The sequence below is a fragment of the Bombyx mandarina genome, chromosome 03 (genome assembly GCF_030267445.1).
Source record: "Bombyx mandarina strain Sakado chromosome 03, ASM3026744v2".
In the NCBI taxonomy this organism is placed as follows: Eukaryota; Metazoa; Arthropoda; class Insecta; order Lepidoptera; family Bombycidae; genus Bombyx; species Bombyx mandarina.
Window position 1 is genome coordinate 14,222,555 of NC_143210.1, and position 25,313 is coordinate 14,247,867.

General features: G+C 39.5%; 1 protein-coding gene across 5 annotated transcripts in view; it reads left to right on the forward strand.

The window, feature by feature from the left end:
• The window catches only part of LOC114247164 (uncharacterized), an 88,060-nt gene that overhangs the window by 27,547 nt on the left and 35,200 nt on the right, over window positions 1-25,313 (forward strand). For 3 of the 5 annotated variants that reach the window (XM_089740136.1, XM_089740139.1, XM_089740138.1), the window contains 12 exons: window positions 10,011-10,120; window positions 10,929-11,060; window positions 14,259-14,391; window positions 15,523-15,655; window positions 16,098-16,204; window positions 16,933-17,051; window positions 17,234-17,360; window positions 17,798-17,965; window positions 19,937-19,987; window positions 20,962-21,318; window positions 21,642-21,761; window positions 22,422-22,598. In XM_089740136.1, coding sequence (XP_089596262.1) covers window positions 10,011-10,120; window positions 10,929-11,060; window positions 14,259-14,391; window positions 15,523-15,655; window positions 16,098-16,204; window positions 16,933-17,051; window positions 17,234-17,360; window positions 17,798-17,965; window positions 19,937-19,987; window positions 20,962-21,318; window positions 21,642-21,761; window positions 22,422-22,598 — 1,734 coding nt within the window. The remainder of the gene's footprint in view (window positions 1-10,010; window positions 10,121-10,928; window positions 11,061-14,258; window positions 14,392-15,522; window positions 15,656-16,097; window positions 16,205-16,932; window positions 17,052-17,233; window positions 17,361-17,797; window positions 17,966-19,936; window positions 19,988-20,961; window positions 21,319-21,641; window positions 21,762-22,421; window positions 22,599-25,313) is intronic. The other 2 variants (XM_089740137.1, XM_089740140.1) reach the window with 2 other exon arrangements.

Consider the following 25,313-nt stretch of genomic DNA (forward strand, 5'->3'; position numbering starts at 1 on the left):
TTTAATTTAGGGAAACAAACACCGCTTCGTCCGTTTTAATTGACGTGGAGTTGATGACGTCTCGATGGCAGTTCCGTTTTACATTGAAAGGGCTGTGGTCTAAATGTTTTTATTTATCAATAGCTACAGATTATCCTTTGTCAGATACATAACCGTAGGATATTATGCCATCGGTAACATTGGAATGGCATGCGATATAGTTGCGATAGCTATGTCGGAGTTGCACTTTTTAAAGCTTATGGCCATAATTTTTATGCCAGTAGCCTGTGGACCACATTAGGCCTAGGTCGCACTGCGGTTAAACCGAAGCGGTTTAAAGTCGTATGAGTTTATGAAATAGGAAAACGAATACAAGCGGCCGCACTTGCAGTTCTTTCCCGCGACTGATTTTAAAAATGCGAAATGTTACAAAATTATCGCGGGAAAAAACCGCAACACAATTTGTAATCCATAGAACTAGGTATCCGTGCCATGCGTAACCGCGGGCGGTTTTTTGAAATGTCAAATACATTTGCGAAATTTTGTTTCCATGAAACTGGCTACTCGCATCCGATAGTAATTGAAAAATTACTCTAGGGGTTTTCTTAAATTTTGATATTTCTTATGAAAGAAACCTTTCTCAAATCTACTGCTAGTAAGTGGATGGACCCAACATTTGTGAAATTTTCGTTGTCTTTTTTTCTATTTTTAGTACCAGAGTAACAACACATACTGCTCTATTGAAATCCATCTTCAAACCGTGAAAATCGGGGCCGAATTCGCGGTTAATAATTGTAAAACGGTTTCGCGGTTAAAGCGGTTAACCGCTCCCGGTAAAGGATCGTAGTACGGCCTAGGCCTAAACGCGAAGATATTACAATTCCCTACGTGTACAATATAATACATATTATAAGTAATACTTACTAACATACTTTATTTTTTATGTAGTATTTATTGGTCGTTCCGAAATTAATATTTTCCATAGATAGTACGCTAGTAGTTGTCGATTTAACAAATAAGAGGGGACTGAAACTGCGCATTAACAGAGCGAATCAAAACTATTATTACGCCTTGTACCAGCCCTGAGTCTTTTCATCGCGAACCCCAAACTTACATAATTCTTTAACCTGTCCTACAATAAAGTGGTTCTAGTCTAAATATAAATTGACATCCTGTCTCGTACGATTTAGATTAAGTCCTTTTATTTGATATTTATGTAGACAAAATTTATATAATTAGAAAACACGTGTGTGATTAGACGTATAAGATCTAATGTGGTAAAATGGGGTGCATTGTCGAGGTATTATTGTACTTAAAATTTTTGATCTTGTGTACTTTGACTGAGCGCAATATAAAAATGTTTGTATATCGAATATTAATGTGTCTATTTTTGTAAAGATTCTACTGTATTGTTTACGAAAACGACAAAATTTTGATAAGACGATAAGCTTTTACTGCTTTCCTGGCCATTTTCATCAGTCTGTATAATTTACTGTTAATATTTATTCACATGATAGCTGAAGTTATTTTAAATCCATTTAATACAATTCCATGTCACACAATTACACCGACATTAACACAAAATTTATGTTCACTACACCCCACGAAATTCCCTAAAAATATGCATCTAGACGACCATAAAGCTTACTTATCTGGCTAGTGAAGCGCCACTAATGCTTTTAATTTCATCCAAACAAAACAAATTCGGATTCATCTATGAGCAAATACATTATCGAAAGATTTCGCTCCAGATCTCAGTGCATCTCTAGTGCGTACGCGCTTCGGACGTGCGCGGCACACGAACCCGTGACGTCATATTTACGTTCCGCCAAACCTAACCTTACGACCCCGTGTTAAAGTTCAAAGTACTCTGTGAGATACGAGTAAAACCGTTGCTCTTGAATTTAAAAAAATGATGACGGTTTCTCGTTACTGATGCGGTTAAGAATTGGATGTGGGTGTAGTCTTCAAATGTGAAAATTCAGCGGTTTTGGTATACATACGAGTATGCGTCTTGTGACATTTGTGGCAGTGAAGTGAATATTAGTGACGTTACTGTGATTGTTTTGATTAATTATTCCCGATCATGCTTATTATTATGTGTATCATTTATTTTTATTGTTGATTATGTATTAGTATGTGTTAAGCATACCGATTTAAAATATAATAACAAAAAAAAATAACAAAAAAGTATCCAAAATTGCGTAATTACGTCTTGTAAACATCTTTATGGATAATCTATTTGGTATCCATTGGTGGTCTAGCAAGCCCGATATTTCGGGTCCTGAGCGTTTGCCTAGAGTGACTGATAGAAAAGAGGAGTTATATTATTATGTCGGCTGTGAATGTTAGAATAGCTATTATGTGAAGGTACGTTCTGAATTAGGTCTCACTGGTTGATAACCTGAGAGATGAAAGTGTTTCTGCTCATCTAAATGTCAAGATATACGAAAAATGATAGATGCATAGAGTATGCTCTGTTGGACAAGAAAAATAGTGCAAATACCTACCTACAATTAAAAGTTCAGCGTCTTCAGTGTCAGTCTTATCACTTAAAGCGTCGGGTGGATAAAATAAAAATGTGAATTATGGATTTACAATTTGCGACATTTAACCAAGTAACGATAAGATACCATATATAGGTACATGCTTCTTCGAAGATATACAGTTAAAATATTAAAATGTTTAATAAATTTAAACATCTATTTAAGTGTATACATGAAGGTCATATGTGTACACGAAATTCCGTTTGGAAACATTGTCGATGTACATTCTGCTTCATAAGAAGTATTTTTTCCTGTTTTGGTGATTCAATATTTAACGACTAGATATATTTTTATGTAAATAAAAAAAATGTTTTTTTAAATTTTTTTTTATTGCTTAGATGTGTGGGCGAGCCACAGCCCACCTGGTGTTAAGTGGTTACTGGAGCCCATAGACATCTACAACGTAAATGCGCCACACACCTTGAGATATAGTTCTAAGGTCTCAGTATAGTCACAACGGCTGCCCCACCCTTCAAACCGAAACGCATTACTGCTTCACGGCAGAAATAGGCGGGGCGGTGGTACCTACCCGTGCGGACTCACAAGAGGTCCTACCACCAGTGATGGTAGAATTTCGTTATGGATTTTTAAATTGGCAATCACTGTTTTTTTTAAAATCTAACATGTTTTTTTAACACAATGTATGTATCAATTTTTTTTCTCGTGATAGAATGTGGATCGTGTCTTTTAAGTAAATCACGTAGGTACTTTTGTTCCGTTCTAAAAATATATAACAACTTAACTAAGAACTACATTGAAGCCTCTTCTATACTTAATCAGAGATAAAGACAAGAAGAATAAATCATTTGAAAATCCTGTGGTAAAATGCACAGAAAAAGTTGTCAACAAAGAAACGCATTCTTGTAATTAACGTTAAACCTTTATTCAGCATCGCAACCGTCTCAATTCTATAAATAAATAAAGTGATCCCCGCGGCCTATTCTCAATATCCCGCGAAACAATACTTATGGTAACCGTATGTTTTGAGAAACGGCTGCGTCCTGAATTGTGTTGAAAGTAAGTACTGAAATATTTCGCTGTGGCTAAAGAAATGCGTAGTGAGGTGACCTATTTTTTGGTTGACGTAAGAAGTTTTAGAATTGCGTATTCGTTCGATATTAATTGTAAATATTGATGTGAGTCATCATTAAAATCTCGGAGCTTTCGGATGAATCGTGTATATGAAACTGAGCTTTCGACGGGTAGATGTTGTAAAGTCCACCTCGGTGTAAGTGGTTACTGGAGCCCATAGTCAAATGGACGCGAACGCCGCTAAGTATTTTGAAACATACGTATTTTAGTTGTATTATATATTAACTGTTTCATCTTCAAACGCGAACGCGTGATTGTTTTGCTTAAAAACTAGCCTGGATTGTGGTAACAACCCACGCAGGCTTTTTTTCCTACCTATGCTGATAGCCTTGAGAGGCCTTTTCAGCTTCTTCTTGACGTGTAAGTGAGCTCACGGGGCTCAAACCGGGAGTGTTGCTAGCACTGGCCCTAGCAAGAGCCGTGCTTCGCAGGATCTACTACCGGATCGGAAACGCGACCCACTGAGAAGATCCGACGAGAAACTCAGTGGGCTGTGTCTATGGGATGCAGGCTTAAAATACTCCTTATGACCAATAAAATCTTGTAAGGCATGGTAGAAACAAAGTTCACATGCGATAGAGTTGAAACCTTCAGACAAATCCTTCGTGTGTCAATGTTTGTCTTTTTTCATTGCTTAGTTCGGTGGACGAGCTCACGGCCCACCTGGTGGTAAATTGTTACCGGAGCCGATAGACATCAAGAACGTAAATGCCGCCACCCACCTTGAGACGTGAGTTCTAAGGTCTCACTTTAACAATTACAACAACAACGGCTGCCCTACCTTTGAAATCGAAACGCATTACTGCTTTACGGTAGAAATAGGCAGGGTGGTGGTACCTACCCGTCCGGACTCGCCAGAGGTCCTACCACCAGTCCCTTTTTAGTGTCGCCTTTCGAGTGTGATTTTCGTATTATCGAATTTCAAATCGTAACAACGTTAATGAAGTTTGCGCTCCGAAAACACGCTCAAATACTCAGTTTTATTAACTAGATTTGATAATCGAACTATTTATCCCATGAGTTTTATATGCTTAGTTCATAATCTGACAGCGAGCCCTAAAATAATTCACATCATAAATTTCTCTTCACCGCAGTCATCGATACGTCATCGTACCACCATAAAGCTCATAACCGATTTTGAATCGCTTTTATGGGACATTCCATTCATAATATATCCCCTACCGTGCTTCAGTATAATAGGAATGGTCACGTGTCATTAAATGTATCTATTGTATTAGAAAATAGAAGTGTGTCTGTATTATAACATTTACCCCAAACTGACCCCAGTATGTCAATTACGAAAATCTATCGAATTCTTAATGTAATATTTTTTTTCTACCTAAGCTGATGGTCTAGAGAGACCACATGAGCGTCACCGGGCGAGTAGGTGAGCTCACGGGCTTCAAACCTGACGTTGTTGCTAACACGAACCCTAGCAAGAGCCGTGCTTCGCAGAATCTACTACCGGATCCGAAACGCGACCCACTGAGAAGATCCGACGAGAAACTTAGTGGGCTGTGTCTGTGGGTTAATTTACTCGCCGAGCCCTTCGTCGCAAGCGACGGGTTCAACTAGAACGATGACCGGTGCTTGGGGTACCTAAAAGCACCGTTAGTGGATCGGGAGGATCCGAAATGACGTGTTTTGGGCGACGTCGACTGTTTACCATTTGGTCCGCAGGATCGGGGATGAATGTAAATGTAATCGAGTCCTCGATACGAAAACGGATCATTACTTTAGACCCACTAGATGCTAGCGATGACTATTTTGTATTTTAAAGCCTTTATAAACGACATTTTGTCACCAATAAGTGTAATGTAAGACGAGCTCTCGTTTCAAAGTACGTTAATACTCGTATTCTAATTCCAAACGCGGGTAAAACCACAGAACATATGTATGTGTGATACTCTTAGATCATGAAAACGTACTCAGGATTAGTGTATACATTGGAAGATTCAAAAACTAATTGTATGCGGCTCAATAAGTACTTCTAATCGGATACACAAGAAAATTATAGGCGATCCTTATGTTCAGCAGTCGGCGTTTATAGGCGATCCTTTATATTCAGCCGTGAGCGATATATGGTTGACGTGATTATGATGAAATTGTCGTAATGTATACTTATTCTTGAATGAAAAACTAACGAAAAGGCTTAAATCTTACAATAGCAGCTAGTCTGTTGTCCAACTGCGATTCATAATCGTGTCAGGCAACAATATGCGAGACGTGGTATGTATTGATTGAGCTAGATAAGGCAGGGAAATTCCGCTGAGAACAAGTAAAGATTTTTCTGGTGGTGAGACCTCTAGTGAGTCCGCGCAGGTAGGTACCACCACCACCCTGCCTATTTCTGCCGTGAAGCAGTAATGCGTTTCGGTTTGAAGGGCAGGGCAGCCGTTGTAACTATACTTGAGACCTTAGAACTCATATCTCAAGGTGGGTGTCGCATTTACGTTGTAGATGTCTATGGGCTCCAGTTACCACTTAACACCAGGTGGGCTGTGAGCTCGTCCACCCAACTAAGCAATAAAAAAAAAAGATGACGACGTCAAACTCACTGACTGAATATTTGTTTTTAAAAAATACAATGGTCGACCTTCATTTCATTATCATCACGGGTCGACCCTACTATTCAATGATTGGCTGCACTTTGTTGTGTACGCGCAAGAGCGTTGAACTTGAGCCGTTCGAGCTTTTGACAACAACGCACCAGATGTCGGCTGTGGTTTTTACTAATTTAATGGGCTAATTAAACGATGATGCAGCTGCTTCTTGGTAACTCATGGGGGTCTTTTCTTAAACTTAAATGCTACGATTTGGTTTTGTGTAGTTTTATGTATTGTGTTGTTTTTTAATCTCCTCTGTATCTTGAACTCCCGCTGAAGAGTCTGTATCTGATTCATCTGTAATCTTATGTATAAGTCTAATTTCTATGACCTCGATGGATTTCTTGTAGAAGTGGATTGGGAGACTGTTAAGTTGAGACCAGGAAAACTTAGATAATCTGAGCCGATTCCGATCCGGTAGTAGATTCATTGGCGAAGCAGCTGCTCTTGAGTTGTTAGGTCTCCTTCGGAGGCGCTCGGGCAGCTGTTAGCAAATCCCACTCCTCCTGGCTGAACTTTTGCTCGCCCACCTGGTAAAACTGGATAAGCCTCCGGGCCACCAGTAATCCTTCAATCATAAAAAAAAACCAGAAAATTTAAACATTGGTAAAAGAATCTGGAAGCCCCGGGCAAGCGATTTTCATAAACACGATATACTTTTTTCTCTTACGAAACATTTTCTTAGAATAAATAGGTCAACTCGAGAAATTCGTTTTGTATTTCATTGATACGATTATCTTCGGCCTTGAGTTGTTATTATTAGTGAATTGTATCGTATGTTACAAAAGCTTACATTAAACCTATCGACAAGAATTGTTTTCGAAACCATTCGGCTTTAATTGAAATCGTTGATTTGCAATTCGCATAATATGTTCTAGTAATAAAAATAGAATAAATAAAGCAAACATTTGACGCCTTCAAATTTCAAAACAGGATTTGAAAATAAATGAATTTTATTAATCGTTTGCTGATGATACAAAAATAAATCACCTTTCAAAGAAATCTTACTATAAAATAAATAATAGAAATGTTTATTTACATTGAACTTTCTACAAATCCCATTTCAGTATGTTACCCTTCTCCGGTCTTGATCATCGCGGTAATGCAACGCGACCATCATCACGTGCGCTTTGAGTTAAACACTTATAAGATAATGAGTTTAAATGAGTTAGAAATAAAGGTCATTTTGCCATGAAGTTGGTTGCGAAACAGATGTGTGCTCTGTCTACTGAAAGTCGAAGAGCTAGGAGTTACTTAGGTATACGTTTACTTTGCGAAATTACGTTTTTATTTAAATCAATAACAAATAATTCTATAGATTGGTTATAGTAAGGTTCACCTTAATATGTAACATCACGGAATGCATGGATTACTTTAGTGGTCAACATTAGATTAATATTTAACGTTGTGGGCTTGATTACTAAGACAGCTGTACTGATGTACGAGAATGCTATACAAAACAGCACACAACAAAGGGTTTATCCTGTAAGTTATCCCTCTAGATGAAGTAGGCATATAATATAAAGTGATTTGACTTATACTCGTATATAGAACCGGTCGCCAGTACGATGTCAAACCAATTTCGGAATGCTCACCATTCTGAAGTATGGGATATTGCTAACTAATTATATCAATTAGGGGATGATTAAATTAGTACAGTAGATATTGCGGATAGAAGGTACGGCGATAGTAACAGTAGCTTTAGTCTAGATGTTCAGCATTCTTATCTCCTCATTACAGCTGAATAAGCATTCGAATCAGATCGCATGACCTCAATAGATATCATTTAAACATTACAAGCTCTCGCACTATGACCTCTGTTGTTTTTCTCTCGTTTAAGTTTCTGAACGCAGCTGCGTTTGTTGTAGCAGTGTCGTTGTTTGATTTCGAGGGTAGTTCGGTATTTAGTGGACAATTTGAACATTGACTTAATGAATCGTTCGAAATATTTTGTATTAAAGTGATTTTTCATTGAAATTATATTGTAATAAGTTATTGTATTGATAATAGGTAATTATGAATACATTTTAAACCGTGCTAAAATCTACATGTTTTGTATCCTCTGAGAAAAAATTAAGCAGTTTTTTTAATTTTTGACTAGATTATAACAATATAAATATCTATAAAAGTTATATTATTGGTAACTGATTCCTATTCTTTACATTACTTTGACCTACATGAAAGTATGTAATGAAATATTGTTAATGTTCGCTATCTCACTAATCTGAAATATTCTAATAGATGACTAGTAAACAAGTGTTTGTGTACAGTATTGTTAGTACTATTAATATATGACTAGGGGGATTGAAGAGTGAGTATTGATCGGGAATAATTTCAAAGCCAAAGTAACGCCTTCAAACAATTCTACGTATTCTATTCTATGTATTTTAGTTTTGAAGTAAATATGTGTTAATGTTTTTATATCGTAAACAATGTAATGGACGAAGTGACGAAAATGTTTTTAAGTATATAATTAAATTTGCAACAAGACGAGTGTGGTTTTAATAACGATGCTCACAATGAGGCGGTAACAAAATGGTTTTGCTGAGGAAGTTTATGGTTCGTCTTTTTTTATGTTCCAGTTTTCTGTAGATTATTTCTATCTTGTGTTTTGTTAATTTTTAATTTATATTTATCATTTTATGCTTACATGATATAAGTTCAATTTTAGAGAAGAGTAGACCAGCTGAAGCTCTCGCGGATGTTAAGTGGCCCCTTAAACGTGTAGATACTACAACGTGAACACAGCTCACAGTGGTCTTATCCTTCGAATCGAGTGCATGATGTTTCGCGGCAGAAATAGGTAAATCAACGCGTGCGGGCTTACAACACGCCTCATCTATACTAATATATAAATCTACAGTGGTTTTTACGGATGTTCCGTTATAACTACTGAACCATGCATCTGATTGACTTGAAACTTGGTATTCGTGTAGAAAATACATGTAGTTAATGGATAGGCTAATATTTATATGAGTGTTGGACTCCCTACACCAGTTGCGGGGGCGTTAATGATGAGAATCTTTGCGGGGGTGAGAAATAATAATGTTAATTTTAAATGCCCAGCGAAGCGGACGGGTACAGTTAGTATAATAATAAAATCATTTATTATTGCCTTTGACACAAAAAACACTTAGGCTTTTTAAAGGTAAATAAATAAAATAAATGACAAAAGGGGGTAGGTTATCTCTTTCGATAAGCAGCACGTATACTCGTCTTATGATTGTATCGTGGTATGCATCTATGTATGTAACTATCTCTTGTTTATTTAAATAATTATTAGTGATCGCACAGAAATCGAAATTGAAACATAATCAATGATACCTAAGATACTTAGGATTTATTTTATGTCAAATTTTTTTTGTGTTTTGTATTTTTAATTGATATCTTGAAGAAAAAAAACGAATTCCAAAAAGTTTTTATTATTTTATGGTTTTAGGGTGACAAGTTTATAAACAATAACATGAAACAGAGAAGAAATTTGCATTTAATTACTTTGTTTTCGTTTATTTATATATATAGATGTAACTGAAATGTATTTATTCACCAACGACTTCCGACTTGAAATTTTGCAAAACTCATACATTGATGGAGCGCGGACGACCTGCCGATCCGGTACCACCGTAACGACTGCTTCTGCCGTGAATTATCCATGCATTTCAATTTATAGAGTAGTACACCCAAAATTACAATGTTATTATATTCCTACCTCGACTGGCTATAGCAGGGTCATCAGCATTTCTTGATAAATCTATCGAGCTATTTAATTTCTTGTTTCAATTTCCAGGTATCGAGTCTCCGGGACGAGCTTTCTGCAGGCGACAGTGACAAATGGAAGCAGCGCAGGAACTTCTGTTTCGACCAGAACAGACACCTCGAAGAAGTCACTAAGGAAAGGTCGGTCTAATGCTCTTAAGTATCCATAACTTTGGGTGTGGTAGAAATGTTGATCGATTATAAGTAAACTTACCATGATCCGAGGGAGTAAAGGGAAGATCCCCCGCCGTGCGCTTGTTAAGGCTCCGTATACCGACGGTGTGAATTTTGTTATTTTTCTGTTCGCGTTTTAATATTTTAAAATTTAACCTGTGACGTCACAAAACGATTGACCCCCATGCCCCTGTCACACTCACATTTTGGTGACACCCCCCTCCCCATTAACGTGTGACGTAATTTTTGTATGACCCCTAAGCGATAAATAAATAAAATAAACCACATGAGAGTATTCTTGTATCTATCTCCGTACGTATGTAACACAAATAGCTGATTAGTATCCACGTCCTTACGGATCCATCAGATCCAATAACCTTTGTATTAGACGCCTTCAGCTCTGACACTAGGAGCAGGCTTAGGGACCCCGGTGACCGTACTCGTCGAACTCGACAAAGAGTTCGCCGTGCAACCTAGCCCATGAATCAGCTCGTTGAGTTTCTCGCCGGATCTTCTCAGCGGGTCGCGATTCCGATCCGCTAGTAGAATCATTCGCGAAGCAGCTGCTCTTGAATTCTTAGGTCTGTTTTGAAGGTGCTCGGGCAGCTGTTAGCAAATCTCACCCCTCCTGGCTGAGCCTTTGCTCGCCCACCTGTCCTGGTGAAGCTGGAAAGGCCCCCGGGCCACCAGTAATCCTTTAATCATAAAAAAAGCTGATTAGTTGCTATGGTGTTCTGAGCGGCTAAGTGACTGTGTGCATGCGGCGGTGTGGCAGGGACGAGCTGCGGCGCGTGGCGGTGAGCCTTCACCGCGCGGTGGGCGAGCTGGTCGCGTACTGCGGCCGCGCCGAGCACGAGCTCAACTCCACGGTGCTGGCCGAGCTACTGGCCAGGCTCGCCACGCAATCGTAAATACACATTCTCTTCATACACTTCATACATACTGGTGGTAGGACCTCTTGTGAGTCCGCACGGTAGGTACCACCACCCTGCCTATTTCTGCCGTGAATCAGTAATGAGTTTCGGTTTGAAGGGTGGGGCAGCCGTTGTAACTATACTTGCGACCTTAGAACTTATATCTCAAGGTGGGTGATTTACGTTGTAGACGACTATGGGCTCCGGTAACTACATACCAGGTGGACTGTGAGCTCGTACACCCATCTAAGCAATAAAAAAAACAATAACTATTTTAATTTTAAGTTAATATCGTTTTTAACACTGCTAAAGAAATTTTACTTTGTTTGCTGGATTTCTAAGTGTAGGTGCAACGAACACTGGTCTCTAAAGTCCATTATGAACGAATGATATTATTATGTTACAAAAGGCAAATCTCTGTAATTTACCCAATACTATTATTATGTAAAGGATATATTTCTAAATTTCATTAGATTGCCTTACCGATACAATTAAATAATAATAATATATGTTTCCAAATTTATAAAATTCTGTTGAATTTAAAACGCACCGATAAGTACCTCAATTCCGCTGTACTGTATATTTATGACACGACACCAATTTATAATTACTTGTCGACGGCATCCGCAAATAACCTGCAACCTCCACAGTTTGCCTGAGAATTATGGTTCTAAGATTGCAGCGTGCATCTTGCCTCTTATGAAATATTTTCAAATGGTTATTTACCTTGGTACTTATGTCGACATATCGCACTGACCCCTGTGCTATCTACTTATCAAAACAGCTCATCCACTAAATGTTCCCGCATCCCTCGTAAACACATCTGAAATGACCGGAAACATCCGATCTTTAATGTCTCTAGGTGAATCTATAATTAACGCCCTCCTGCCGTCACTAATTTAAGCCCATTTATATTTGCAGTTAATACTTGTGCTTTAATAAAATCCCTCCTTGAAATCGCTGGCTTGCGGCCAATATTTCAGTCCTCTAAGGGTTAAGCTAGAGATGAAAATAGTTTTCACTTTAAATCTGGTGTAAGGCTCATTAAAGTTCGGGATATTTCTTTGATATCAGAGATTTTTATATTTAATATTTTCTTCAAGAAATTACCAGACAAATCAACCAAAATACTGCAATTTTATCAGATAATTTTCAGCTGCTGGCTGGATAGCCAGTTTCGTAAATCAAACAATCATCTGAGTCAGTGATTTTGAAATTACGGCCTCAGGTTCCCCTAATTAGGCCTAGAGGAAGGCTAATCCTCTTCTGTGTTCCCTTTTTCATTAAGATCTCATATTTTCCTGAATCTCTTACACAATGGAAAATAAACATGAAATTAAAAAAAAAAAAAAAAACTCTTGAAAATTTTACGTACAACCGAAATAACAGCGAATTATGATTCTAAGAGTCTTTGAAAAAGTACAGTTATTCAGTGTCAAATAAAATATAAATGGTAATTAGTGTATGGTGAATCAGAAGTTGATGAGTTCGAATGTACTGGATTGTTTCCATGCAATAAACTAGCTGGAACCAGTAAGGCATAGAATGTTATCAAGCGTAAATTCCTAGTATTTTTACTAATTGAATCGACTCTGAAATTAGTGAGCCTAAGTAGGGTTTCAAGTAACATGTTCCATGAATAATTATAAAGTGGTTTCTATTTTTCCACTTTAATTAGACTCTGGGTCAGTTGGCTTTTAGGATTATGGTCTTCTATGTCTTCTGTGTATAGTGTCGAGTTTTTATGTGCCGTATGTTTGAGAGTGCTCTAAGGAAAATCCTCCGAAATCCCGTGAACCCATTTTGCTCATAACTAATTCGGCTACCGGAACGGTATCATTATTTTCTACCTGGAGCCACTGCGCTTCCAACTTTCGATATAAATAAAATTGTTATGTGGCCTGATGACCCGATAAGTGCAATGAAATGTTCATATCTAAATTAGGTTTTCTAAGACAAAAAGTCTTAATGTTAGACAGGGGCTTGCCTGTGCTGTTTAGAATTGCTGATTTCCACAAGCGTCGGCCTTAAAAGGCAAAACACTTGATCACACATTGCGCCATAGGAAAATCATTTGTAAAGTTATTCTGTTAATATCTATGAGCAGCCGTCACTACTGGACTGCACTTGACTGTACACTCGTCTGCACTCGCCGTTACTAAAAATATTTCACAAAGAGCAATTAACATTGTTTAATATTAACTACATGTTTATTGCTCGAATGCACACCTGTTATTGGTCGTTAACGCCTGCATTAAAAGACAATTTAATGGATCTGACTCGCTGACTCTTTGTTTACGGTTTGTTTTCATTGATTTTTAACTATCCTTTTGTTAGTTTATGAGGTGATTGTCCAAATCTGTTGCGCCTATGCTGCTCACGCAACGTACCTACGTTGTTCGAATTTGAAATTTAACGGTCATTTGATTGATTAGTTCGATTTGTTGTTTTCCTTGTTTTTTTAGCAAGATTTCTTGATTTCCTAACTAATGCGATATAGAAAATTCCATTCGTTGTAATAACATTTTCGTGTAAATAACAAGATTTAAATTTTAATATCCTGTATTAATTTTGACAATCATTTTATTTGTTCGTCTTTATTTTTTCGTTCTCTTAGTACACGTGCACTTGAACTGATATTGATTGTGTTTTATGTGTTTATGTCCGGTCATCGGTCTCGTCGAACCCGTCGCTTGCGACGAAGGGCTCGACGAGAAAATTAACCCACACACATAGCCCACTGAGTTTCTCGCTGGATCATCTCAGTGGGTCGCGTTTCCGATCCGGTGGTAGATTCTGCGAAGCACGGCTCTTGCTAGGATTCGTGTTAGCAATGTCGTCAGGTTTGAGTACCCGTGAGCTCACCTACTAGTTATGGTTACGCTGATATAGCCTCTCAAGGTTCTCAGCTTAGGTAGGAATAAAAAAAAAGCGAAAAGATCACCACATCATCCACATAAGCCCTTTCGTGTAAAGAACAAGAGTTAAATTTTAATATCCTGTGTTCATTTGACAATCAATTTATTTGTTCGTCTTTATTTTTTCGGTCTCTTAGTGCACGTGCACTTGAATATTGATTGTGTTTTGTCTGTTTATGTTATGTATTGACTTTTGATTCTAATATGGCTTTAAGTGTTCAATATAAATGCAATGCAATAAATAAATTAATGAAACAATTTGTGTGCCGCCAGGAGCTCGGAAGACCCAGGCCGCCCCTCCAGTCCGAACCTGTCGGCGGAGCTGAACGCGAGCATCGTCTCTAGGAGCGGGAAGCACGTGCACTTCGCTCCAGACCTGAACTCTATACTCAGCGATTTGGACGAGGTATTTTTTAGTTTTTATTTATATCGATCTTCTATTGTTAATTGTTGTCTGGTCTGTTTGTCAATTGTACGGTTTGTCCGCACAACCCTCTGCTGTGATAATGATAACAACTCCAATACTGATTAATTGTTTATTGATAGGAGTATGCTGATTATGATTATTTATATGATAACGATGACATTATGCGAGTACGCGACGCCTTGCTGATGGCGGTACACGAACTGACTCAAAAATTAATGACTGATGTAAAATGCATCGGTCTGCAATATGATGTGCGCGCTGGCCCTGTACGATACATGACTCGTACATCAATAGTTCATACGGGATCTTCAGTGACTAATTTGTTATCGTGATATTGACTGCAAATATTAGTAAATTTAAGGTATCCTCTTGTAGGGACCACAAATGTCCCCATAGAAACTAATAATAATATGTATGTGTTAGCGATAATTATATTGCAGTGATGCTACGTCAGTCTCGGGATTGTCGGGCTGTCGATGGCACGTTAGGTTGTAATCCCAATATACGTGTTAGTCATTTAACTGAACACGTGTCTTATTAATCCTTGCACGATATAGAGGGTCAACACTTCTTTATATAGCTTATTTCAAATGAGCTTTAAAAAGTATTGAGTCAGTGGTAGGCAGTGAGTTGTTACTGACATGTCCGTAAACACCTACCACACTACTATGTTTAGCACATTAGCACACGGTCCGTGTGCTAATCTGCATTTCTTTTTTCTCTATAAATGTAAAATGAAGAAAATAAATAATTTTATTGCTTTATAATTAATTTATTTGGTTTTGTATAACAGGATTTTTCTTACTTAACACTAATCATACCAACACTTATTGGTACCTATTTGTATCATAGCGGGTAGATAACGGTATATGTCAAGTATTACTCAAAATGAACAAAACAAAACAACAACAAAAATTGTATAATAACTGTAGATTAATTAGTAAGCAAAAGTCATGAAGTCAAATGTGCAAAAGCAATAAGATGATACGTGCATTTTCAATGCAAAATTTCAAAATAGGTCATTTGACCCGTTACGGCATTTTTAGTGTTAATAGGACTTTTCAACTGTACGTCTGCATCGTCTCTAATGTAAAGTTCGTTCGTCCCCAGGACTGCATAGTGGGGTTCCTGGAACAGCAGCGCGACCTGAGCGCCGACATCAAGCGGGAGCTGGAGAACTCGCTGCGACGACTCCGCAATGAGGCGCACTCGCTGCTCGACCTGTCCGCCAGGCTCGCCCGCAGTGAGTCCATCACACACCCGCGCGGTGGGGGTCGGGGTCTAGCGGGGGTGGTCCCCAGGGGGACGGGCGCTCGTCGCTCGACGGGCGACACGGATATTCCAAATTCAAATTTTGCAGTTTCTTGCTAGCGCAGATTCCTTTGTTTGTACTAGTGTTCGCTCAACGATCGAAATGCGACCTTGATCACTGACACTCCAAGATTGAGATTCATTTTTGATATTCATACTTTGTTCGTGTAAACTAAGAAAACTGTTTATTATTGATATTCAAAGCTCGTCAATAGTCACTTAGTAACTTTATTAAACAATATCGGTTGACCCTCTGATGAGTAATGACTCTCCTTTGCCTTATGTAAGCAGTAACTGATACCTAATTACTAACGAACGCGGAAATTGTAAGTCGGTGTAAACAGCACAGTACTTACATCTCTGTGTCGTTGCAGAGAGCGACTGTAAGATGCTGGAGTCGGGTGAGGCGCAGGTAGCCGCGCTAGTTCAAGACTTGGACTCCAAACAAGAGTCTTGCGATAACTGCGAGCTTCACAGAAAGGTATGAAATGCCTATTTTATAATTTAACTAAGTTTGATATATTATATACACAAGCTTTTACCCGCGACTCCGTCCTCGTGGAATGGTTAGTTTCATTCATTACACTTTATTTACGTAGAAAGTGAAAATATTTTTGAATTATAGAATGTGGAAGCTATTTAAACCCCTATTTTGAAACATTATTTATTGGTGCTCCACTTGTATTGATCTTACCGTGATGCTACATAGCCTATATATAGCCTTCTTCAATAAATGGGCTATCTAACACTGAAATATTTTTTCAAATCGGACCAGTAGTTCCTGAGATTAGCACGTCCAAACAAACAAACTCTTCCGCTTTTTAATATTAGTATAGATATATATTTTATGGCTACAGACAGACCGTGCTTAAAATGTGAGTCTCTTCGTAATAGTATAAGAGTTTTTGAGTGAAAAGATTCTAAGAATTATCCAATTATTAATATGGTAAAACAATGCTAAATAGAAAACTAGTTATTACACGCGACTTTGCACGCTTGGACAAAGAAAAATATCAGTGTAGTTTCTCGCGGGAATAAGATGTTTTTTCGGGATAAAAAATGGCTTACGTCAAGCTCCTGACCTGAAATTATCACTTTAAAAAAATCACAAGAATGAAGGATAAACGAACACATTACCTCATTTTAAATATTTGTATGGAATTACCCCGTGTCGGCTCGTAACAATATCATCTCTCCCCCTCTCCACAGAACATGGAGGAGGCGATGTCCGAGTGCCTTCAGCGGGAGAATCTTCTACGTTCAGACCTGGAGGCCGCCATGGTGAAGATCGCGCAGCTCATGGCCTCCAGCGACGTCGTCGTCGAAGGGTCGGTGGATATTACATACTTTGAATTTTATGTGATGTTTAGGCACAGATTTATTGTTATAGTGTAGTTTTACAGTTGGGAACAAACATACTGATCGACTAGTTATATATTATATGTAAATGGAATTCTTGTCGGGGCGCCTCAGGGATGCAAATAGTAACAACAGACGTTAACCTGTATAGGTACGGCACGTGCGTCCCCCCCGCGTGCGCCCCCCGCGGCCCGCGCCCCCCCGCCGCCTCGCCCCCGCCCTCCCCGCGCGCCGACCTCGAGCTGCTGCAGCGGGAGAGGGACGACCTCGCGCAACAGGTACGCCGCCACCCCTCCTCCCTGTCCCTCCCTCCCTGAGCTTAATCGTCGTTTGTGCTACTCGGAATGACATCAGGTCGCCATTATCCTTAACCTATAAAATGTCGTATGTTAGGATCCCTCCATTGAACATTTCACTGTACTGATGGATGCATGTACACATTGAGCGGTCTGAAACGATTCAAACTCATGCTTTGATGTACCTTAATTTCATTTTCAATTAAATTTCACAACATCCATTACATATTTACAAATTTGTATTGTGACTGTAATGCATAAATCGTAATTAAGTAACAGCTAAATAACGGCCTCAAGTTTCAATTTGATAAGTCTGTCGCCGTGAGTCCTGGAGCTTTCCTATAAAGCCTCACCAGCCAATACCCGTCCACCCCACGGCTGTCCGCCCCCCTCACCACCCCGCGTGCGCGCTGCTGCAGCTGGAGGCGGCCAACCGGCAGCTGCGCGCGACGCGGCAGTTCGTGGAGGAGCAGGCGAGCGAGCGCGAGGGGGAGCGGGACGAGTTCGCGCGGCGGGAGGGCGAGCTGCGCGACGAGAACGCGCGGCTGGGCGCCCGCCTGCGGAACAACGCCAGGATACTCAGCGAGGTGCGCTCTCGTGTGCACTCATCACGACTGAAACGACCATACATACATCTGCTAAAATTCCCTACTCAATTAAGCGGTAGGCAGCGGCTTGGCTCTGCCCCTGGCATTGCTGAAGTCCATGGGCGACGGTAACCACTCACCATCAGGTGGGCCGTATGCTCGTCTGCCTACAAGGGAAATAAAAAAAACTTTTTAGATTAATAAAAAAAAAATCTTCATTTCCTCTGTATGTCCGTCTGGTCGACCTTCTCTTGCAAATCTATAGTACAAATTATGAGGAGATTGTCGGTTTCGCTCCTGTTCCTGCACTGACTTGTTATTTTTTGTTTAGACCTTGTATTGGTACAAGGCTGTAGTTTACTTTGTTTGGTACAATTTTTGCGATCGAATGTCTAACTAAAGCTTTGATTTTGCACCTGACCTTATTTAGTTTGCAACCCGGTGATGGTCTATTTTTACTAATGTTTGTAAATATCGGCGACTAGCATTTTTTTGTTTCGTTCAGCAAAACCTTGTTATTCAGATTCAAACATTTTCAAGAAATCTCGTACTGCAACGTATATAATCACGTTAGGATTACCAAGGAAAATAGAAAGGGTCTTACTAGTGCTACTGTCGGATTACAGACGAGTACATATTCAAATTATACTACTTCTACATAAGGTAGTCTCACATTTATTTACATTTGATTGATATGGGACTTTTTGGCGGAAACGCGAGGAGTGAATTTTTTTTTTTTTTTATTACTTAGGTGGATGGATGAGCTCACAGCCCACCTGGTGTTAAGTGGTTACTGGAGGCCATAGACATCTACAACGTAAATGCGCCACCCACCTCGAGATATAAGTTCTAAGATCTCAGTATAGTTACAACGGCTACCCCACCCTTCGAACCGAAACGCATTACTGCTTCACGGCGGAAATAGGCGGGGTGGTGGTACCTACCCGTGCGGACTCCCAAGAGGTCCTACCACCAGTGAAGTTGTGTGATTTGTTTTATTTAGTCTATTTAGTGTTTCTTCGGGTTTAAATGTGCAATAATGGTGGTTTATTAACTGTTTAGTATCTGTGAAAGTGCACAAATGTGGGAAAATGAAACAAAGCCGCTGGACGTAACTTCTCGGGCTCCTCCAAAAAGTCCACTGAAAAAATCTTTGTATTTACTAAGTAGGTTAGGTGGTCATTTGACCACCATTTTACTGAGATTATATTTCATCCAGTTACCTCAGTTACCGGTATTTCATATTTCATCTGTTACCAGGTCATACAATCTCTTAAAAATTTTTTTTCATATGTGGATGATTAAGAGATATGACGGTAGTCATTGTAATAGTCAAATATACTTTAATCTGAAAAGTAAACTTAACACAATGGAAATAAAATGTATCTCCTCATTACGTCGATAATCCTTAATGCTGAGAATTACATACATTACTTATTAATTAGGAAGGGTAATTATTTTATTGACAAAATAATAACCCTTCCATTTGTCCAAAAATCCAGGCGAATTTATCATCTGAGTACACACACTCACTACTTTATAATTACCAAGTTAAATTTACTCAAATATAATTTATTAAACTAGGATATGTATGGAAATGGTAGTGCAAGGTAGAGGAGGAAGAGGTCGACCGAAGAAGACATGGATGGAGTGTGTGAATGACGATATGAGAGAGAGAGGAGTGAGTGTTGAGATGACGGCTGATAGAAGAGAATGGAAGAGAAAAATTAGCTCTGCCGACCCCACCTAGTGGGATAAGGTGGAGAAAAAGAAGATAATTTATTAAACTACGCGAGTAAGTTGTTTGTTTGTTTCTGAATAACATATAAAAGTCACTTGTAGCTTGACTAACAACATTAAAAATATGTCAGTAAAGGTGACCATAACATTTCATGGAATAATTTTTTCACATAACCATTGCACAAAAAAGATCATTACGTTTTTTTCACTGTCGGTACTAACTCGGTGTAGATGCACAGCCTGCGCCTCTCGTGTTGCGACTGTCGCCAGCACTATGCGCACGTAAGTCTCTCTCTAACTCACTCCTTCTCACTCACACCCACTTACTCGCTCAGTTTCACTGCCTTTCACTCACTCACTCACACTCACTCACTCACACCCACTCACTCACTCACTCACTCACACCCACTCACTCACTCACTCATACCCACTCAATCACTTACTCACACCCACTCACTCACTCACTCACACCCACTCACTCTCTCACACCCACTCACTCACTCACTCACACCCACTCACTCTCTCACACCCACTCACTCACTCACTTACACCCACTCAATCACTTACTCACACCCACTCACTCATTCACTCACATCCACTCACTCACACTCACTCACTCACACCCACTCACTCACACTCACTCACACCCACTCACACTCACTCACTCACTCTGTTGTAGTAGAACCTTGTGGTGCGGTGTACTCTTGTACATATGGTTGCACTGTGTAGCTTGAAATGCACTACTTTGTTGTTCACTAATGCACCTTGTATTTATTGTTTGCATTTTCTTCAAAATTATTAATAATGATTCACTAATCGTAGATTGAATATATGAAGAGGACCCACAACAATATTACATATCGAGGGGTGAAAGGTTATTTGTCATTATATAAGTGACATTTTGGTTAATAATCGACATTTATCGTTGTAATTAAAGGTCCGTTTTATTTGGTATATTAGCATCAACAATTCGATGTTTTTAATTGAACATTAATTAAATTTACTCCTTTCATAAGCTGAAGAAGTTTTATGTTACGATATTGTTTTCCAAATTGTGTACTATAAATGGCTCTCATGTAAAGTTGCAAAAATGTCGCTTAAACCAAATAGCCTTTTACCCCTCGATAATAATAATTGACAAACACATTAAACATCATGTCGTTTTGTCAAATCATGTAGACTTGCAGCGTGTGTAATAGAATTGCATTATTTCGCAATTATATTGATTGTACTAGAAATAAAACAATTGCAAACAGGTGGAGCATCTAGAAACTCAGACCAGGGAAATGAACCAAATTATAACCGAACTTGAGGCGCGGAAGTCTCAGGCCGACGATGAAATCAAAGCGAGCGAAGAAAAGATAACTCTGCTACGAGACATCATCTCCACTTTAGAAACACAATTAGAGCAGAAGACCGAACACGAGAAAGAGATCTTGGAAGAGCTGGAAAGAATGAGGAAGACTATCGATGAAAGGGACGGTAAAATGAGAGAACTGCTGGGAGAATTGGAGTCGATTAAGAGTGAGAAGAACGATGCTGAGGTTGCCTGCGTGAAGTGCGCACAGCAGGAGGATAAATATGCTGAACTCATGAGGACTGTCGATGAACAGGTTTGTCTGGCTTATATATTGCTGTTATCTGCTAAATTACTATTCAGTTATTTTTATAAATATATATAGTCAACGTTGCCTAGGTGACATCAATTAAATTTTATTATTATTATTATAAGTGGTAAGACCTCTTGTGAGTCCGCACGGGTAGGTATGTAGGCTGTGAGGTTGTCCACCCATCTAAGCAATAAAAAAAATGTTAAAAGTATCCTGTGTCAATACAGATTATAAACTTGTAATATGTATAAATGACACGAAATGAGTGAGTGTTACTTCGTTTTGGCGATGTTATTGGCCGTGTGTGAATCGAAGTGTTCTGTCAGTGCGGGCACGCGGCGGCGGCGCTGGCGGCGCGCACGCGGCGGCTGCAGCGCGCGCACTGTGCGGCGCCCGCGGGCAGCAGCGAGCCCAGCGAGGACGTGTCGCTGCGGGAACACTTGCAGGTACACCCAGCGCGCCGCTACACTCCCACGTGTGCCTCCTCTCTTTTTGTTTATAAGATAGCCGTTGGATTGGACATGCTTTAAATCCAAGTTGTCAATTTCATATTCTACCATGGCCTCAAGCTGAACTTTCGTATGAAAATTCATGACATAGATAAAGCAAAGTAGTGGTATGGTTTTTTTTTTTCGATAAAAAAACTTTTGTAACGCTTTCTAACTTAGCGGTTAGATGGCATTGTCATAGGAAGCAGTAAGACACGAGTCTGGTGTGAATCTACTAATTGTTATATGAATGGTCCAACTGGTGTTAAATAATGACGATTCATTTAATACAAATACCGCCATCTGCTGTTGGAGATGATGTTTCCGTTGCACTGCAATATTGTGTGAGAACAGGTAAAACACAGAGAACAGGCCGCACTGACCTAATGTTTTTACCTGTGGCCGCTTTGTTGCTCTAGTGGTCCGCCGGCTCCGCTATATAAGAAGGGTCTGGATCTCTTGTTGCTGTAAGTCAATGTGCTCATTGGTCGCTATTTGTGATTTGTGTGTTCTTGTCTTGCTCGGGGACGTTGGATATCGAACATTTTATTTAAAGCTTAATTAAATCGTGTTTCAATGGTAAGGGAGCCGACGGAAATACAAATAGTTTGTGAACAGATAAAGTCTCAGGAGTCGGATCCGTCCCCGCGCTCCCCGCCGCCCCCCGCGGGCGAGGGCGCCGCGTTCCGCGCGCTGCGGGCGCAGCTGCGGGCGCTGGGGCTCGCGCAGGACGCGCTGCTCAAGCGGAGCCAGGACCTCGAGCTGCAGCGGGAGCGCCTCGCAGACGTCGCGCAGGTCAGTCCGTCGCAGATATTGTACCTTCTTTGTTTAGTAAATTTATTATGTTTTCAGCTTTATTTAGTCTAGTAGTTTATTATTTATCAAATATACTCGGAATTGCTATCTGTACTGTTCCAAATTGGTGACTCGACTAAAAAGTGATTGTCGGCTGTGTGCCTCACTCCTAGCCCCAGTCTGCGCCTCACTCCGTCTTCACTCCTAGCCCCACTATATATCTCACCCCCTCCTCGCTCCTCACTCCTAGCCTCACCCAGTGCTGGTGCTCGTGTGCTTCCACACAAATAATGACCTCACGCAGTGTTTGCGACGAGGCGACTTCAAAACCCTACAAGTGTGAAGCGCGCGAAGTAGGGAAACAACGTATTCAAAAAAAAATTTGTGCTAGAAGATTCACAGAAAGCAGCTTAAAGGCACAGAGTTGGATGGTGATATAATCTTAAGAAATAACGGGAAGTGGAGCATTAGTAATGTTATGCTTGTGTGTCCTTGAGTGGGGGAAGAGGTAGTCAAAAATAGTCAATATCCTACATAATAAATGTTCCATTGCGATTAACAGCGTGATAAACTCTCATCCCGCATCCGTTTAAGATCCTGTAAGATTTCGTATGGCTGAACCAAACGCTTGTGTTTCGGTGCGCGATGTATTTCCTGGACGATCGTAAGTTTCTTGGCGCAACGTTTCATTGATGAACTGGCTAATTTCCAAACTCCGGTTTATTTTTATGTTTTACGCGTCACGCTTTCACAACTTGTCAACAGCTTGCGGTGTTCGCCTGAGAAATCCTAGATTTGCTTATGTAGCATAGGTTGAGGTAAAGATTAACTAGACAAATCGTAAAGCGCCTTGTGAAAGCGCCTATGTCTGTCGTCACACAGCCACGTGTCCCGGTGTGACGGTGAAGGGTGAGGCAGTCATTGCCAGACTCAGAGTTCCCCTGGCACCACTAGCACTAGACCAAAAAAGTCTCTTCGTGTAAATAAGAAAAAAAGGGATATTTAGTTGGTAGGACGTCTTGTGAGTCCGCATGGGCAGGTACCACACTGAAGCAGTAATGCGTTTCGGTTTGAAGGATGGGGCAGCCGTTGTAACTATACTGAGACCTTAGAGCTTATATCTCAAGGTGGGTGGCGCATTTACGTTGTAGATGTCTATGGGCTCCTGTAACCACTTAACACCAGGTGGGCTGCGAGCTCGTTCACCCATCTACGCAATAAATAAATAAAGGCCAATGCTTTGTTTGAAAATAAATTTTTACCTATAAATCATTATAAATCTTCGAACTATTCCAAAATCAAGATTATCTAAAAAAAAACCGGAAACTTTTCTAACAAACCGAACCCAAACATAATTGTGCGACGTTACTCACAGTTTACTTCAGAATACAATTTTAAAAATATCATAGATGTGATTCATCGCGTTTTTACAATTCAATAAAACTAACGTGTTGCTTCGTATTAATAGAACTCGAACAATACTTTTATCTTCGTTCGTTACGCGAGCTATTGGTTTGGAAATGATAATACCACATCCGCACCATTCATAAGATCATATATTTGCTAGCTGGCCCGGCAACGTTGTTTTGCCATATAAATTATTTCTAGGAAAGATAAAAAACCTAGATACCGACTGCTGCGCCATCTGCCGGGCTGATTTGTGAATCTAAACCATCCAGGGTGTCATCCAAACGCATACAAAAAATCATTCAAATCAGTCCAGCCGCTTAGGAGGACTTCAGTGACAAACACACTCACAGAAGAAATATATATATAAAGATATCTTAAATTGTTAATTCAGGCATTAGAAGTGATGGGTAGTAAGCGACATAATATTCTTTTGTTTGTTTAATATTTAGATGGGTATTCACCCATCACTTAGTATTAAGTGAAGTGTATTGTGGAGACTACATCGTTTGCACATGAGATTAAAATTTCGCTGATATCGTAAACCGTCGCATCTACCGAAAGAACGAAAATCTAATCTCAAATTGAGTAAGCAATATCTTTGCAAAGCTTTGCAATATATTTCGACTTCACTGACCACTTTACAGCTGGTGAGTCTTCAGTTCATGTCTAAAGCAATTAAATACAGACGGACCGAGGAGAACACCTTTGAACCATTGTACAAAAATATAGTTTGTATGGCTAGCCATAGGCTAATAACAACTTCAAGTGTGTGCTCCAAATTGATATGCACTTAGATTTTAAATGCTCTGCACGTTATAAAGACTGTTCACTATGCTTTATTTATAGTCAGCTTCAGCTTGATTATTTTCTGGAAATATAAGACCATCGTGGGATGGTAGGATGGATTACATTGTCATGAGTGGTGGACATTTTGAACATGTCATCCTATATGAATTTTGCTGAGTTGGACGATCACATCCATTGCACCACTGCTATCGTCTAACCGTCTTCATTACAATTTTATGTGGACAGACAGTTGCAAAGAAATATACAAATATTTTCAATATCACGACATTGCCCGAAATCATATCGGAGTTGTAACGAAAATAGTTCCTAATTTATATCTTCTGCTCTCGCGTCTCGATGATGAGGTCATATAGTAAAAACGAAATGTAACAAGTTCGTTGTAAAATCAATTCTATGAAGCTTTGAGCTTTTGTATTACTTCGAAATTCAGAGCAAAGATGTTGGTAGTGAATTCCCGCGCGTTTTTCGCATTTGATAGTTGGTATGGATTTCTTCATT